General features: G+C 31.5%; 1 protein-coding gene across 6 annotated transcripts in view; it reads right to left on the reverse strand.

Annotated features, from left to right (window-relative positions):
• LOC105205268 (regulatory-associated protein of mTOR) overlaps window positions 1–18,079 on the reverse strand; it is a 33,789-nt gene that overhangs the window by 5,887 nt on the left and 9,823 nt on the right. For 2 of the 6 annotated variants that reach the window (XM_026139802.2, XM_026139805.2), the window contains 14 exons: window positions 16,948–17,081; window positions 14,881–15,264; window positions 13,263–13,337; window positions 12,912–13,169; window positions 11,221–11,364; window positions 10,883–11,141; window positions 9,262–9,303; window positions 8,935–9,080; window positions 7,133–7,230; window positions 6,949–7,051; window positions 5,308–5,459; window positions 5,030–5,200; window positions 4,675–4,919; window positions 2,816–2,980 (listed from right to left, as the gene is read on the reverse strand). In XM_026139802.2, the coding sequence (XP_025995587.1) occupies window positions 2,816–2,980; window positions 4,675–4,919; window positions 5,030–5,200; window positions 5,308–5,459; window positions 6,949–7,051; window positions 7,133–7,230; window positions 8,935–9,080; window positions 9,262–9,303; window positions 10,883–11,141; window positions 11,221–11,364; window positions 12,912–13,169; window positions 13,263–13,337; window positions 14,881–15,264; window positions 16,948–17,081 (2,376 nt within the window). Of the gene's footprint in view, window positions 1–2,815; window positions 2,981–4,674; window positions 4,920–5,029; window positions 5,201–5,307; window positions 5,460–6,948; window positions 7,055–7,132; window positions 7,231–8,934; window positions 9,081–9,261; window positions 9,304–10,882; window positions 11,142–11,220; window positions 11,365–12,911; window positions 13,170–13,262; window positions 13,338–14,880; window positions 15,265–16,947; window positions 17,082–18,079 lie in introns of all 6 variants that reach the window. The other 4 variants (XM_026139801.2, XM_026139804.2, XM_026139803.2 and 1 more) reach the window with 3 other exon arrangements.

The following is an 18,079-nucleotide window of genomic DNA, read 5'->3' on the forward strand; positions in this document are numbered from 1 at the left end:
AGATATAAGACTCTTATTTTATTTTGGCATTACAAAAAAAACTAAAATTGAATAAGTTAATTTATTTTTTATCAAGTTATTCATGACTTATAAAATTAAAAACTTATAAAACTTATATTCTGGTAAGCTCGTATGCAATTTAACAATTAATTGAAAAGGCCAGTGAGACGAGCAAAAAGGTGTAGATGTTCGTATAGCTAATAATACATATTTATTCGTATATAAAGGACACAAACGTTTCGACTCTACGGAGTCTTCTTCAGTGTGTGTGTATTCTTACATTACAGACGCAGAGCGCAAACAAATCTTCATAACAGCTTTTTAAATACAATAGTCCGGGATTTAAAGCCCATGGTCCGAAATTTCTATTCTTACTTCGTCGATTCTTGTTTCGCGGACTGGAAATCGAAGAAGCAAGAATAGAAATTTCGGACCATGGGCTTTAAATCTCGGACTATTGTATTTAAAAAGCTGTTATGAAGATTTGTTTGCGCTCTGCGTCTGTAATGTAAGAATACACACACACTGAAGAAGACTCCGTAGAGTCGAAACGTTTGTGTCCTTTATATACGAATAAATATGTATTATTAACTATACGAACATCTACACCTTTTTGCTCGTCTCACTGGCCTTTTCAATTAATTCTTATAAAACTTATTTCGTAATATTAAAAGTTGAACAAAAAATTAGCCTGTTTCTGGCATAGATGCCGCGAGAAGAATTGCTAAGTCTTCAATCGTCTCTCTAGAGAAATTAGAGACTAAGTTGCGCCTAGCTAACGTGTCCAACCCAAAATCGAGACCTTGGTTGCTATATCCTTAGATGCTGTTGCCAGCGACGAGGTCATCGATGTCAACTCAGAGGTTGAAGTGACTCCTGATATCGATGGTAAAAAAAAAGAGAAGGGGGACTCTTCCCCCCTAAGTATAAGGGTCCTTTGAAGCCTCTAGTTATGATTAAGACACTGTGATAAAAGTATCGGGGATGACGCGTGAGAATTTGCTCTAGCATCTTTATGAGATAGAGGAAATAAAGATCTTCCTCTTCTTCAGGGCCTGGAGAAGAAAAAGACATCTATTCCCCCTGTAGAGAACGATTTAAACACCGAGCAAAGAGATGCGGTGAAAACCCGTATAAATTACTTCAAAATTCAAAAAAAAACTTAAACCTTAAAATCAAGTTGGGGAGCAGCACTGCCATGGTTGCTGCTCAGAATCTGGCAGCTCGAGCTTCTGGAAAATCTCGTGATCATGCGAAAAAAGTGTGGCGATCTACAGCGGAAAAGGGACGAGCTCCAGCAGAAGTTAAATAATGTGCAATATAATGCGGATGAAGAGAAAACCCTCTTCTAAAACCACTCTTGTTACGTCTCATCAAGTATAGCGTATGGAGAAGGGTCAGGAAGAATTTTATACGATTTTCAAACGGACTCCTGATGATGTGCGTGCCCTTAATACTTCGTGTGCCTCCATGGAACAGGAGCACTGCCTGGAACCTACAAATCTAACTCAGAGGACAAAGACATGAGCATAAATGAACACAGACAGCTCCAAGAAACTGTCATTGTGACCTCCAAAGAAAGGGGGAAGGGTCAGACTCGATTCCGAGTTTAGTGCGTGAGGTATCTTCTATATCGGGGCGTATAGATAGTACAAAATGGCGGTTTCAAATAATGTGACTAAAATAGATTATGGTGATGGTGCCTGTTCCTTCAATCTCTGCAAAGCTTGTGGCGATACCAAAAGGGATGCAAAACAGAAAGAAACAAAGAAAGGAGAATCAGTCGAATGTTGGATGCAAATTCCATGGATGTCGTTTAGTTACTGACAACAGTGAGTATTAGGGTGATATCAAGTAAGCCCAAAGTTTAGTCTGCCTATACGTCTTCTAACGACAATGGCTGTTTCAATCTCATGTAATGAGGGAGATCTACCGTATGGGGTTTTGCGAAAGGCGCGCAACTACGTTTCGCTGAAAGGAACTTGAAGATTCCTCAAACGAACGTGCGTTGTACAATAAGTGAGAATAGTTTATTAGAAATCCCGGACAAGGACATGTCTATCAAAACAAATGTGCTGGAGAAAACATTGCACTATATTCTTAAAAACATCCGATGTTCCATCACAAAATTCGTGTATTGAACTCTTTCATATCATCCCATTTGTCTTCTTGGCAAATCGGATAAAATCTTCAAACGGATCCTAGCTAAAAGGCATCTAGAAAATAAGGAAAGTTTGTCGTCCAGACAATATGGTTTTCTGGCCTCATGAAGGGGTATAAGATTTTTCCCTGCCTCTGTTAAGAAAATACTAGCTAAAAGTCAGTTAAAAGTTACGTTAAAATTAAATTAACTCAAATTAGAAGTTAATTTTAAAAAGTATTATTAATATTAAATTAAAATATCGTAATTTGTTAAAATTAAATGACTCTAAATAATTATAATATGCATCATCAAATAAATTTTATTTGCAAATTAGATCTATATAAAATAACAAAAAAAGTATTTTTAATACGGAAATATATTGTTTTACATAGATAAATTTTTAATTTAGGAAAAAGTTCAACTGTATTATTTATAACTTTCAAACTTTTAACTTTTAAGTTACTACCCAACTCTCAAAAACGATATCTAGTAATATACAGGATGTAACTAAACTCAAATTTTAGAGGCACATTCCTCAAGTCTAGAGATGAAACATATATGTAGTCATTGTAGTCTAAATTATATAATCATAAGTTCGACAAGGCTTTATTTAGTTACACCCTGTATAAAATGTAATAATGAGACGAAAAACTACCACTCCTTTAAACCAACCTGTGCCATCAACATCTATACACGTGGTACAACAATCGGCGCCCGTTGGAATATCTTGCTTCTTCAATTCAGTTTCCGCATCCCAAAGTCTTACAATGCGAACATCGCCCGTTACCGCTAAAGTGAGTGATTTCTGCTCCCATTTTGTAATAAGTCGTGCCGTCACTGCAAATATATTATCGACTATTTTGAATATGTAGCACAAAAATAATTTACAGGATTATTTTAGAGTACTATCCAGAAGTTGTATTTTTGAACTGAAAAGCGAAATTTATTAATGTTCATGCCAATTATTGCTCGTATATACTCTTAACTTCACAGCTGTTTTCTCATAAAGCACGACGCTTGATCTCAGGGACGAAACTAATCTGAGACCATTAAAAGTTATAGATGTATGTATCATTGATAAATGCTAAAAATAATGAAAGTATATTGGTTATTGGAAAAAAGTCATGACGCATTTTTACATTATATATAAAAATGGGTCATGACTTTTCCGATAACCTAATATTACCAGGGTTAGGAAGTAATGCCGTTACCATTATCGTTACCTTTTTTTTTTGTTAACGATTGTTACTCGTTTCTATCTATAACGATAATGGTAACGTCGTTACATTTTTACAATAATGAATTCAACCGTAAAGTCTATAAAAACTTAAGCAGTGAGACATAAATAGTAAGGAAATCAACAGTTTGCCTAAAGTACTGAAATCGATTATGCATGAAATCTTTTCCCAAATTATTTAAAGTCCAAAAAGACCCTGAGATGAAAAACACAACTGTCCATCAGTGACTCAATTGGTTTAGCTAAAAAATAGGTTGGACTACCTAAGGTTAATTATACTTAAATCTGTTAGTAATTCTCACATAATCATATTAAAAAATATGAATGACAGACCTCAATAATTTTTAATGATCTCAGATTAGTCTCATCCCTGAAACCAAGCGTCGCGCGTTATGAAAAAATAAGTGTGAAATGAGAAGTAAGTACAGTAATAGACATAAACACCAATAAATGTCAATCTCAAGCTCAAAATTATAAATCTTAAACAGCACTGTTCTAGAAATAATATAAGAAATTATTGAAGAAAGTCTACAACGGTTATATTAACATTTCGGAGATAAATCAGCGTCCTTTACTTAAAGGATGGTGTTAAAAAGTGATTTTGGCTTTTAGGTAAAACCTAACTAGATTATAAAAAATCATTGTTTGGGCTCTTTAAAATTTACAGAAAAATTACAGGAAATAATCGTCCGACGAGTGACGAAATCATCGCTAAAGAATGGTTTAAGTATCAAAAATAATGTCAGCAAATAAAAACCTGCCTATACTATAATTGTACTAAAAATTATCTAACTAAAGAACTATTTCTTAATTGAGATCGATTTTTGGTACTGTTATGACACTGTATCCTATACCGTAATAATACTATATTTTTAAATCTTACTATTATTTTATTCCCATTTAGGTTATTATGGAAAAAAATATTTATCATGAGTTAAATGATAATGGGAGTATACGCGTGATAATCAATGCACAATATTTTTCTTTAACAAAATTATCAATTTTATTCTCTAATTAGTGGACTTTCTGCTCTCTTTTTGGGTCATTTTCAGCATATATTAAAACGAAATTCTCATGGCAAAACAATTGAGTTTCTCTATTGTCAATTCTATGTTGTTGTAAAATTAAATAAAAATTCAAAATTTCCCAAATTTTGATTTTATTGAACATTAATAAATCCTACGAAACTCTATGATTTTCCAAAATAAAATTCCCTGAAAATTTCAGGTTTTACTGGTTTTTCTCGATAGTAAATATCCTATAAACTTACAACCAAGTGCTCTTCAATACATACCACTAGACGTTTTGGTTGCGGGTTGCACGTCCGCCAGCGCCTGCCAAGCTGTAAGTAGAATCGGATCGCGGCTTATTGTCCCGCTGTAATTCTTCCAGATTTGTACGGAACCATCGTCGGAACCTGTCATCAGCAGAGTCAAATCATGAGAGTTAATGAATTCGAGTGCCGTGATGCGCGATTTCATTTTGTTTCCTTGACTCGTACAATAAGTCAACTTTGTGCCGCTTTGGTAATCCCATATGCTAAAAGAATTTTTTAAATAAATTTCAATTAAAAAATCTTTCTGTGTTAGACACTTATTTATATTGTATTTTAAATTTTGAATATTTATAATATTATGGTGAGAAAATACCCATAGCAATCTTTCAGCGCCACGGCTAAATGCGGTTCGAATGGATGAAAAACCAAAACTTGAGGTGACTGAGAACACCTTGCGTGATACACCTGCGATTCCATCTTACTTTGTGGCGCACGCAATTGTTCTTCCTTTGCGTCCTGTCTTTGCTTCGCATTACGTATAAACCTATGACAATTGTATGTTCGTATTATATAAAAACTTAATTAAAAAATTTAATGAAAATTTATTCTAGAATTCCAGCTGACATCAATAGAGGTACAAATGTTTCTTACCGCCATTCTCGCTCAAGATATGGTCTGCTCTCTACATCATCCATTTCGTCCTCTAAACTAACAGGTTGCGCAAACTGTGCGCAACTCCATTCGACAAATTGAGAAGTAGTCAATGGAGTCTTAGCTCCAGGTACTTCGTCTTCTTCAGATATCTAAAATTATAAATAAATGATACGTAGAATGATTCTTCATTATATTATTATACAATCCAACAAGACAATACACTTTGAATATTCTAATTTATTGTTATAACTTGGAAAATAACATTTAAAAATGTCTTACATTTATTTGCAAAATAATAAAAAAAATTGTTAAAAAATTACAGATATATTGCATTTGAAAATAATTAATGATTTTTTACTTAGATCAAAAATTATTTTAATAAGTATCTACATAGCACAAAGCATTCATCAGACGTACAATTGTGTCTGTTTTATATCTATTGACATATCATAAACGTCCTATAGATTTAAGGATATTGATCGGAAGTCCAGCAAAGGACATCTTTTGGACATACAAAATATAGCTGTTTTTTTGTCAGACTTGTACACGAATTACAGACGTCTATTATATGTCCCATTTAAATAATTATATTTCTATCTCTTTATCTTTTTATTGTTTTATCCGTTAGAAAACACGTTAAAAAAAGTTAACGGAATGCTAAACCCAAGGCCGAACTTCCTCCACGTCAGTATTACAGATACCTTTTTCGAATGAGAGTTGAGCGGCATGCGGTTACGTGCGGAGCAAAGGTTAAAAGAAATAGCGCTAACGAGAGAAAACTTCACCAAGAGTGGATTGCCGATTTTAATAAAATTTTATGGATATGTAGTATTCACTCAAACCTTTACTGTAGTAAAGCTGTAAGTTGCAGAAATTAGGCATTCTCGAGAAAATGACGATTAAATATTTCCAGCACCTATAGAACCATTACAGAAGAACGATTGTCGAGTCAGCGGCGACGTTAGGACGTTATTTGCTACGCTCATGGTCTCAGGTTCGATCCCCGAGGATGAAATTTTTTTTTCATTTAAATCTTATATGTTTAAATTGTTATATATAATTTTTAAACTGTTTTTAATTATTTAATATAAAATGTTTTTTTTTAATCAAGAAATTTAAAAATGCTCTTTATTATTAATTAAATTAAAATTTCTCATAAACATAAAAAATATATTTGCAATAAAAATTTACAATGACTACTATTTTAAGAATGTCAAAATGAGTGTTTCTGTACGGCGGGTCCCGATAGCGCACATCCCGATAGCACACAAACCACCACTCACAATGGCAGATGCCTAGAGATTTTCTGTAGGTTGGGTTAGATAAGTCAAGATGATTGGTTGGTGGGCTATCGGGATGTGCGCTATCGGAACCCTCCCGTTTCTGTAAATTGTAAATTGTTAACCTCAAGTGACAGCTGTATAAATAAATTTTTTATGATTTTTTTAATGACTTTTTGTTCAATTTTCTTGTAAAATACATTGCCAATGTAATTTTTATATGTGTTTTAATTCTAGAAAAGACTTCTGTGATTCTACAAAGTCAATTCGAAGATATTCAGACGATGTAAACGTAGTAATTCGCGCGATAGTATCCCTTTAATGAGTCAGAAATAAATAGAAGACAATTGATTCTTACTGTATTAGGCACAGGTTTCCTCGAACGATTACCATGCGATAGAACTCTCGAAGAACGCAACAAATCTGTTCCGGAGTTGACAGCTGGTGGTGACTCTCCTTTGCTACTGTGAATACGTAAAAAAAACTGTTAGATATGACATATATTAAAGATTATATTTTGTATAAAGTAGACCTTGACTGACCTCAAATAACCAGTCCGATTTGATGGAGACGGCGGAAGAGACAATGACGAAGAAATTTTTGTTTCAATTACTTCCTTAGGGGTCGAAGATGCCCTCACCTAAATTTTTTAATGTTTTGTAAAACTGTATGATTGAATTTTAATGATTTAATCCCTTGAGTGTGTATTACGTCTATAAACGCATAAACTAACAAGAGACATTAGGCAAATTCCAAAAATCTGAAAATTTGTGTACAAATAGAGAAATTTATCCATAACACAAAGGTATTTTTTGTTCGTGCCATCTTTCAATTTTAGGGGTGTTTTTTTCAAAACACTCCTTTGAAAAAAAAATCGGTTTTTTCTTTCCAAACGAATATCGTCGAAACTATAAAAGATAGAAACAAAATATTCTGAATGAAAGTTAAATGACTCGAAGAGTACATTATAACAAAGATTTGGAAAAAAATTTTTTTAATTATTTTTAAACTTCCTCCACCAATTAATATTGGTGGAACGGATTCATCTCAAACCACGTATTTGTCTCATAGCAGGAACAAAAGATACCTTTGTGTTACGGATAAACTTCTCTATTTGTACACAGTTTCAGAATTTTTTAAATTTGTGGATTGCCTAATATTCCTTGTAAGTTGGTTCAGAGTGCGTCTAACATCTGTAGATGTATAAATTGTCGTTCTTTGTTTTTGTAAAAATTAACGATAAAAATAGTTTTTTGAGTTGTTAAGATTGAGAATTTCGATTTTTTAATTAAAAATTAAAACAATTAAAGACCCAAAGCGCGAAATAGCTTATCGAAAACGGTTTTCAGAAACGATTCAAAAAAGAAAATAACCAGACGTAAACGCGGATTACGATTAAATCTGAATTTATTGTAAAGATAAAATAGATTTCATTATAGTACAAAACCGCAATATAAAAGTAATAACAATGCAACGAAGCGGATGAGATAAATTATGTACAACAGATTGTACGCGATACTGATGCTCGCGAGCGACGGATTCGCAAAGACGATTCGCAAAGACGATTCGCACCGCGTCCTATTTATCTTTTAAAGCGAGCAAATCTCCAACAGATGTCTGCTGGGAACAATACTGGATTTTAAAGGATCGTTACAAAATTTCAAAATTTACCGCAAATTTAAAACAACTTTGAAAGTCATAAATTTTTCAAATATTTTATCAAATATATGCAAAATTCTTTTAAATAACTAAAAGGATACAATTAAAATTAAAATTTCTAAATTAGACATTGAAAGTACAACATGACTTATACTTTTAAAAACATTTTAAATAATTAAAATTTGTAATATATACGTAATGAATTCGTAAGGAGCGACTTCAAAAACCATAATATATAAAGATGCATGAAATTCGCTTAAAAAACTTAATACACATTAAAAATTTTGTGAAATTTTCTACCATATTAGATTCCATTATATTCACTATGTTAAAATTTATTGTCATGTTAACATTAAACTCATATTTAGCAACATAGAAAATATTGTTAAACAAAAATGCACGAATTAAAATTAATATAATCTATTTTATAACAAAGTTTGTGTCATATTAAATTTGCTATTTTAAAATCAGAAATCGAATTTGCACTCAGTAACCTCGAAAACCCAAACATATAAATTATAATTTATAATAAATCCACATACGGAAATATCCTGTATATTTGTGATCCACTTTGAATTTTAAAGTTTCTCATTCAAGGGATTAATGTGTTACGCACGCATGCACGCACACATACACACACACACACACACACACACACACACACATACAAACATATATAAAATACCTTATTACGAATATGATTGGTAATTTTCTGAGACATAGCACTGACCACCGGATGAGGATCATCGTCGAGATTACACAATCCATGCCATAATTTCATGTATACACTACCATAAGACAGACTCGGTAAGTTTCCAAGAGAACTGTGACCTGTGACAAACAATTTGATAAGACAAAGCATCATTATTATATATTTATTTTAATAAAAAAAATGTCGCTATTATACAAAGCTCGTGCCAAAACCTCCACATCAGTGGAAATTGCATAGTTGCAAAAACAAAAAGCATTAACTATATGAACATGCAATGAAACTTCATTCAATCATTATTACCAAGTGACTCGCAAGGTTTCCTCACGAACTCCCAATTATTACCTGGCAGACGAAAGAATCAATGCAGATAACTGTTCGATCGAGTGTTCATACGGTTTTAAGAGGTATTCTCGTTTTTAAGTTTCAAAAAATCCTCCGTGAAGGTTGTCCGATCGAATTACACCTCTTTTGTGTTATGTGTGTAAATCCAACATAAAAGAGATATAAATCCGACCGCCACATGATACACCTTGAGTAATGTTATTGTTAGCGGTACTGTAACTTTCAACCTTCATAACTCGGAAAATACTTAATGAAAATAAACTTAATTATAATATTTCGAAAAGTTCTTGACTATAGCTATTAGATTCTGGAATCAAAAATATATTATCGCATTAAAAAAAATTAATGTAACCTTGACATAACCTTGGCGATGCTACCCAAAGTTATGTTAAGGTTAAACTAATACGATCAGTAAATAAATCTTGTAGAGAGTAAAAAGATTTTTACTGTCTTTTGTCCAAAACACTTTTCTGTAAAATTTAAATTTTCCAAATTATTTAGAGATCCCGACCTTTTTGGGACATCTTGTAGATGCTAACGATGTCACTAAGATATTATTATAAAATATCACAAAACTACACGTCTATGTATATACAAAACTTTAGAATAAAAAAAAAAATCAAAATCAAAGAATATGAAGGAATCGAAAGACACTGGTGTGCTTGTAATTTTCGGGAATAAAAATAAAGATCGAAAAAAAATTTCTAATTATAAGCAATATTTAGTTTATAAGTGATTTTATAAGTGATATGTAATTTTATAACTTTTTAATTCATAATAATTTTACTTATTGTATTAACTAATTATATCAATGTTATTTAATGTTACAAGTAACAATTTTTAAAATAATATGAAGAATAACATCCAATAAAAATAGAAAAAATCATTAAAATTATTTAACCGCAATTATTTAACCTCCTCGCAATATTATATAAATATCACAGAAATATTACATAATATTACAGTAATATAACGATGATGTCACCATAATATTACTATAATTCATTTTCGCGGACATTTTAATATTACTGTGATTCAAATATTTTTACAATATTTCAGTAATATTTCTACTATATTTCATAGTAATATTGCAATGGAAAAATAATATAGCTACAATATTGCTATAATATTACGTGGGATGCGAATATGTTTGTCTAAAAGAAAGATGTTTCCCTAATATACATAATATATTGGTTATTGCAATATCACCACATGCCTCGGTAGTCAAATTAGTAAGATGCCTGCACGAAACATAAAGAGCTCCAAGTTTAAATCCTGACTAAAAATGTTGTTTTTCGCAATAAATTCTTTACAGAACATGATATTGTACGAATATTCCAGAATAAATAATTAAAAAAAATATCCAAGAACAAATGTACCGAATTTTAAATTAATATTATTTTATTAAAAATATGAATATAGATATTCATATTTTTAATAAAATAATATCCCACCGTCCCCTCATATTCCCGATCATATCCCCCTTCCCCCGAAAAATTTCTGAAAAAAAAACAAAAATGGTACTAAAAACGAGAATACCCCCTTAATTTATTTTCGATTTATTTCGAAAATTCATTACCTAGACTACTAATGGACGATGAAGACGACACTCTCTTGATGCGATCCTGCGGTCCAAACCCATCGATCGTATCTACAGTGTACGTACTGTTCGGGGACAACATCTTCAATCTGTCGCGCGAACTAATGCGCCTCATGCCGCTGAATGGAGACAGAGTTTCTACTACAAGATCCTTTCGGCTATTCTCCTCGGCCATAGCTAACGTAACGAAAGAATTTTCGAAATGTAGCACCATCCATTGGAGAGCCACAACTAATTCCTACATAGACAATAATATGTAATAATTGTTCAGCAATTTGCAAATATTTACTAATTTCATATTACGATTTTTAACCTACCTTTCTAACCAATGGACACATATCATGAGAAACTGTATTAATAAGTGTCATAGCAATAATTTGATCAATATTATTTGCGTGCTCGCTCCTGGTTGTAACACTGTTTATAAATGTACCCAATGCGTACACGCTAGCTGCTCGGACCTATATCAAACATGTTTTTTTTTCTTTTTACTTCTAATTTGATAAATATTATGAGAAAAAAACTATTAAAAACTTCCTGGCTTTTTACCGCGACCAAATTAAAATTATATTTAAAACTCATTAAAATTATATTAAATTATATTACAAATAAAATATAAACTCTTTTCTTGCACTGTAAAATGGCATTATAAATTGATCAATTAAATTTATATAAATCTCAGTTATCAATTTATATATACTCTGTTAGAAAAATTTTAATGAAATTCTGATAAAATTTCAATAAAATTTTAGTAAATTTGAAAAATTTTATTAAATTTGATAAAATTTTAATTAGATCTCTGAAAATAAAAATAAAAATAAAAGTGTAATAAAACTTCAATGAAAAATTACATTGTAGAACACGTATTTTTACGTGCTGAACACGAATTTATTGACAAGAATTGGCTATTACATCACAAAAAAATGACCAAGTAGGTCATTCAAAGACCACAATATTTAAGCAAAAAAAAAAATTAGTTTTTGATGCTGTTTTAAAAATTTTTAGAATCATTTTTTGCCTCTTTGATGCCATTTTTCTTAAAATTAAGATGTAATATCTAACGTTTGCTAAGAAATTCGTATTCTGTATACAAAAATACGTCAGAAATGACCATTCACCCTTGTGCTACAAAAAAAAGATCCAATTTTATTTTTATGTTATTAAAACTATTTAATAAAAAATTTTTCTTAATGTTTTAAATTATAACGAATTATTGGTGAAATTGCAACAAAAAATCGTAGATACTCTGCAATAACAAATTAATGACATTTTATTTATAATAACTTTTAATAAAATTTTTTAAATCACTGATGAAAATATTCCAAAATAAACATAGTTCAATAAAATGTTATCAACATTTCATTAAAAATTGTCCACAAAAACATACAAATCAATATTCAATTCACTGAAAAAAAATTCCACGCGTTGGAAGAAAATTTGTCTGTTTCGGATTTTATTATAACATCGTTAAACAATTTGGTTTAATAGTTTTAAGGAAAGTGTGTAATTTAAATATATTACAATTTCGATTTAATATTACAGTGAACTGTAGATTACTTCATCTGCTTTCCTATGCCTGAGGCCAAACATACCGTATTTACGTATACGATACTATTACGTATACGCGTAACGCCCTTACCCACTATGCTGGCTATTTGCGTGACAGTGGAGTTTTTTTCTCAGTGAATTAAGTATAATTCAGTAATCTATAAATTCATAAACATATGCAATTATTATATAGGATGTATAAAAGTTCCGAATTATGAGGCTTGAATGTTAGTACCGTCGCTACTAGCATTATCCATAGTGTATCGCGTAAATGATGACAGATCTGGTTTTTACCTCTTATGCGTAAATGCATGCGCGCGCGTCTGTGCATTTTTTCTTCCCTACTTTTAAAAAAATGCATAGTTTTCGAAATAACCAAGAAGTCCGTTTTTATACACCCTGTATAAATGATGACCATAACAAAAATATTATGTATATATATAATAATTAGTTGTGTAACCTCTGGTACAGGATCCTTTAATAAGGTGAACAATTTTTCATGAGCAATATCCCTGACGCCACACCATCTCGCCTTATCGAAATTATGCCAAAGTCGCGCCAGGCACAAACAAAGCCATTGTCGTAACAAAGAATTTGTGTCTCCTAATTGTTCCAAACATATTGAAACAAGACTGCCTTGATTTGCGGCCACTTGACCTGGCCGATAATCGTTCACGATACTGGCCAATACGAATGCGGCTAACGTTCTGTGCTCACTCTGAAATTATTACCAAGCAAATTGTCGTTAACAAAAAAGTTTAGCTATTATAGTCTAGGCATAATTACCAGAATAAAGTTAAATGTAAATTACCGGGATAGAAGTGTCCTGTAGCACAGATAAAAAATATTTGTGACCACCATCGCGTACAAGATCTGCTTGACAGGTCTGTAATTGAATCACATATAAAATTAAAATTTATACGCACGCACGCACGCACACACACACGCACACATGCGCGCCCACACGCACACAGGGTGTCTGACAATTAATGATAAATCTCTCGCATGTAGGTAGAATGGATCAAACTGAGTCGAAAAGTCCTGTACTACTTTGCGATCCTCGCAATAGTTAACGAGTTATGAATTAATAAAAACTTCGAATTAGTCCCGCCTATCGCCAAATCCAAGCGTACGATTGAGATTGCCAAGCGCACAGAGCGGGGTGTTTACTGCTTGCTGCGGGAAGCGGCAATGGCTATGCAAAAATGGCTAGGCTCCTGCTCTGGGGCAAACAGTAAACTCCCCCCGCCCTGAGCGCTTGGTAATCTCGATCGCGCGATTTGAATTTGGCAGTAGACGGAACTAATTCGGAATTTTTATTAATTTATAACTCGTCAACTATTGCGAGGATCGCAAAGTGGTACAGGACTTTTTGACTCAGTTTGGCCATTCTACCTGCATGCGAGAGATTTATCATTAATTGTCAGACACCCTGTGTGTGTGTGTGTGTGTGTGTGTGTGTGTGTGTGTGTGTGTGTGTGTGTAAATTATATGTGTGTAAAAGTTTTAGTCTTTCCTTCATACATTTTTGCTTTAGATATACGATTTATGCAATAATACTTAATCATAAAATATTTGCCTTTCTCTTTTATAACTTTCTTCTATTTCTTAGGTAAATTCCTATCCTAATAAAAAAATATTAGTTTAGAGCAAAGTTAGTTATTTACACGTAAAATATAAATAATTTACGTACATACAATGTAAACTATGTAAATTATATTTTACGTGATATCAACGTACAATATACAACAAACAATAACAATATACAAGATTCAGATTCCGTCAGAAATAATAAATATTATATTCTGCTTTTTAATTGATAATATTATGTATCTTATCAATACTAAAGTCAAATGTTATCAATACTAAAGTCAGATAAATTGACAATCTTATCATTTAATTACACTTTTCTGTATTATTATCCAATTTATAATAATTTACATTGTTTGCATCGTACAATCTACACGAAAAAGATTCATATAAACGTAACGTAAGTAATACGTAGATAATCCATGTAGACGTAATTTTGAAATATACGACACTACACTTGCTTAGAGGCAATAAAATTTATTTTTATATTTGAGTCACATCTCGAAAAACACTGTGCAAACTAAAGAATCTAATTTAAAAAAACGCTGCATCGATTAAAATAAGTGATAATTCGAAAGCAGGAAGTAGGGTAAATACGTGCAGGAAAATTTCCCTGCTCAAGTTAAAAATGGTTTGCTAAGTACAAAAAGCAATATGCAACCTGATATTTTCATGCAACAAAATGATTTTCCGGCTTCCTTGACCAAAACGCAAAAGTGTGAGATTCTATTTTGTTTAAATTATTATACCAAAGTGCTGAAAAAAGACTAAAACTTTTGCGCATCTAAAATAAAGCTATTTAACATTATATGAATAATAATGAAGAATGGAGAACTCACATTATCCACTGCTAGAATCTTTGCCCATATAAAAACCAGTAAGGGTCGAAGTTCTCTGGCATTGCTTTGCAATAGTTTTAAGACATACGGAAAAATGCCGACACTAAGTGCTAGGTTCACAGCCCACGGACCGAGGTCAAGAAAACGCCCCAACAGTTCTAGAGCTCTTAGCCTATGAACTTGACTCAATAGCACTTGGAGGACAATTGGAAGCTGCTCCGGTGGACTGCGATTTTTTGATCCTAAGTTGAGCCATACTTGGAAAGCCGTGAGTTGATCTTCGAAGAATGATGAATGCACGTATCGGTCTTCGTTTTCCAGAACCGTTGGTAATTGTGCTAGACATAAGTCAAGTGCCATGTCCCAAGCTTGCCACATACGGTGCTAGAAAAAATTTTATTTTAAATTGAAGAGGATTCTAAAATAACAGAATTACCAATATTATAGAGTACAAAATTTTCCAAATTAGTTTTACACAGACTTGAAAAATGTTTTATATGTGTAAATTATACACAAAAATAAATCGCAAAGTAATCAAATTAAATTTAAAAACATTTAAAAAGACTCCTTAAAAAAATTTAAAGAGTCTCTCACTTAGAGGCCTAAAAATTGACTATTTTTTAGAAAATAAATTGTAAACAAACTATACAACAAATTAAGATGAAACTTTTTGTTTTAATAGGAAATCTAGTCTTACAAATTTCAGAGTTTAAAATGGCATTTCTCGTTTTCACCCCTCTCCCGGTCGATTAAATTTAACCCGTTGAGAAAGACACAAAAATCGCGAAAAATTCCCGACTGTACAAAAAGATATTTTAAAAAATCTTTTTTTACTAAATTTACGAAAATGGCAGCAGAGTGAAACACAGAAAATTGTATTTTAATTTTTAGCATTTTTTAGCGAACTTTCTTTTAAAAAAGAAAACAGGTTAAATAAATGATAAATATAATTTGTGATTCACGGACTGCATGAAAGTGTCAATGATAATTGTACAAAATTTCAAATTAATCGATGAATCCGTTTTTTCTGGAATTTCCCGCAATTTTAAAAACATGGTTTTGAAAAAACGACGTTAAAATTTTTAATTGATTTTTTATGCATATAATCCAAATGTTTTCTTATTAATCATTAATCTGCTAATCCAATAGTAAGCCTTCTTCGTATAAGTCGTGTAATGTTTGTTTTTCCTCTCTGCGAGCCGTTCTGTCCTCTTTCTGCTTCTCTGATAAAACAGAAAAAAGTAAAATTCATGTCTTTTGAAGAATTTGCTGATTTCCAGAAAATCTTCTTTTCAGATTTAACTTTTTTCACCGTTTGCTCCGCGTTTCGATTTAAAACAATGACAATAGATAAATTAAATAAAACACAACGCGTTCACGTGCGAAAGAAGATGAAATAAGTATTATACAATAGATGTAGATTTATCTATAAGAGCGAAAGTTAACTTTATTTCCCCAACTTATCCTAATAGGCTCGACACAATAAATTAGAAACCGATCTCTTGAAATAAGCACAATACTTTCAGCTGTCAGCTCTCCGCTCCATTTTTGTCCTAGGCAACGTCAGAAAATGCCCATTTTAAAAAATCTTTTTTTGTTTATCAAAACCGTTTCAGGGATTGATTCTACACACATAGTAAGAAAAATGCAATAAAAAAATTGATTTTGTTTACCCTTTTAATGAGAAAGATCCTTTAAATTATGTTAGTTTTTACATTTTTCTTCGTTCTTGAAAATGAAAATTCTGTGATTTATTCTTGTGTGTACACCTAGCGTGTTTGATTCTGTCCCTGGGGAAATTTTCCAAACTGAGAAGTCACCACTTTCTACGTACTCGCAGTTTATGATTAATGTAACGACTAGAGCTTATTGGTCGTCACATTAATCATGAACTGCGAGTATGTTGCGAGAAAGATGGTGACTTCTCAGTTTTAAAAATTTCCCCAGAGACAGAATCAAACACGTTGAGTATACATTAAACATGTAAAAGCAAACTTAATTCAAAATTTTTGCACATTTAACACGTTACAGTAAAGAAATTCTTTTATAGAAAACAAATCAATTCACCTGATAAGTCGATGGTAATTTCGGGGATGAAACTGGCGTGCAATCGTAAGAACGAAGTATCCTTTCCGCTAGCAAAAAATTTCTGAAGAGACTGGCAACTAATAGATCTTGTCTAAATAATCTTTGAAACAAATCTGTAAGACATTAATTATTACATAATCATATTTAATATTAATTTCATATTAATAACTCGCATTATTTTATGTTAATAAAGGAGCCTGCACACTTCTTACGAATTGGCTCTTGATAAAATTAACTAAACTATTCTATTTCTTGATGTATGTTATAGTTCTTAATTCACTAATAAAAAATCTTCATGGGCGAAGCTTGAAAATAGATAGTTTCCTTGTTACAGTCATTTGAATTAATGTATTTTATGATTATTTTATTAATATTTAAATTAATTTTTCGTATTAATAAATCGTAAGATTTCTCTTTCCTAGGTATACATAGGTATACATACCAATTATATACATCTATTTTACCGTTTAAGGAAGAGAGGGATATATGTATCAGACCGTGTTCCTAATAGAAACCAATATATCCTTTTGAATGTAAATGAATATGGTTAAGCAGATTTGCATACCATTTATAATGTAAAGTTCTTATAAGACATCGAACGTGTAATAGCAGTTTGATAATTCTGTCATAACATTCATAGAATAGACGTGAATGTGTATTTTCAACTAACGTGCAAAAATTTTTTAAAAATAGAAAATCTTTGTAAATCATTATGTAAAAGGTGTAAAAATTTTAAAAGATAATTGATTTAAGATAATTAAAGAGTGTAGAATTCAAAAATATCAAGCATTTCGTGATTACTTTTACGGTTTATTGTAAAATTTGTTCCAAAGTTTGAAAAGACTTGTGTCCAAATCACACCTGTACATCGGAATTACTATCTGATCGTAGTACTATAATTAGCCAGATCTAGTCCTAGAAATGTTAAATCAATAAAATTTTGAGTCATTAGACTCGAAATAATTGATTTTTATTGATTTCAACTCTAATTATATGAACTGTCCCCAATTTGATAATAAACAAATAAATAAATAATAAATAAATAAAATTTTTATTTTTAACTGTCAAATTGCTCATTTTTGTTCAATAGTAAAAAAAAATACATAAAAAT

This window comes from Solenopsis invicta, chromosome 6 (assembly GCF_016802725.1).
Source record: "Solenopsis invicta isolate M01_SB chromosome 6, UNIL_Sinv_3.0, whole genome shotgun sequence".
Taxonomy (NCBI): domain Eukaryota; kingdom Metazoa; phylum Arthropoda; class Insecta; order Hymenoptera; family Formicidae; genus Solenopsis; species Solenopsis invicta.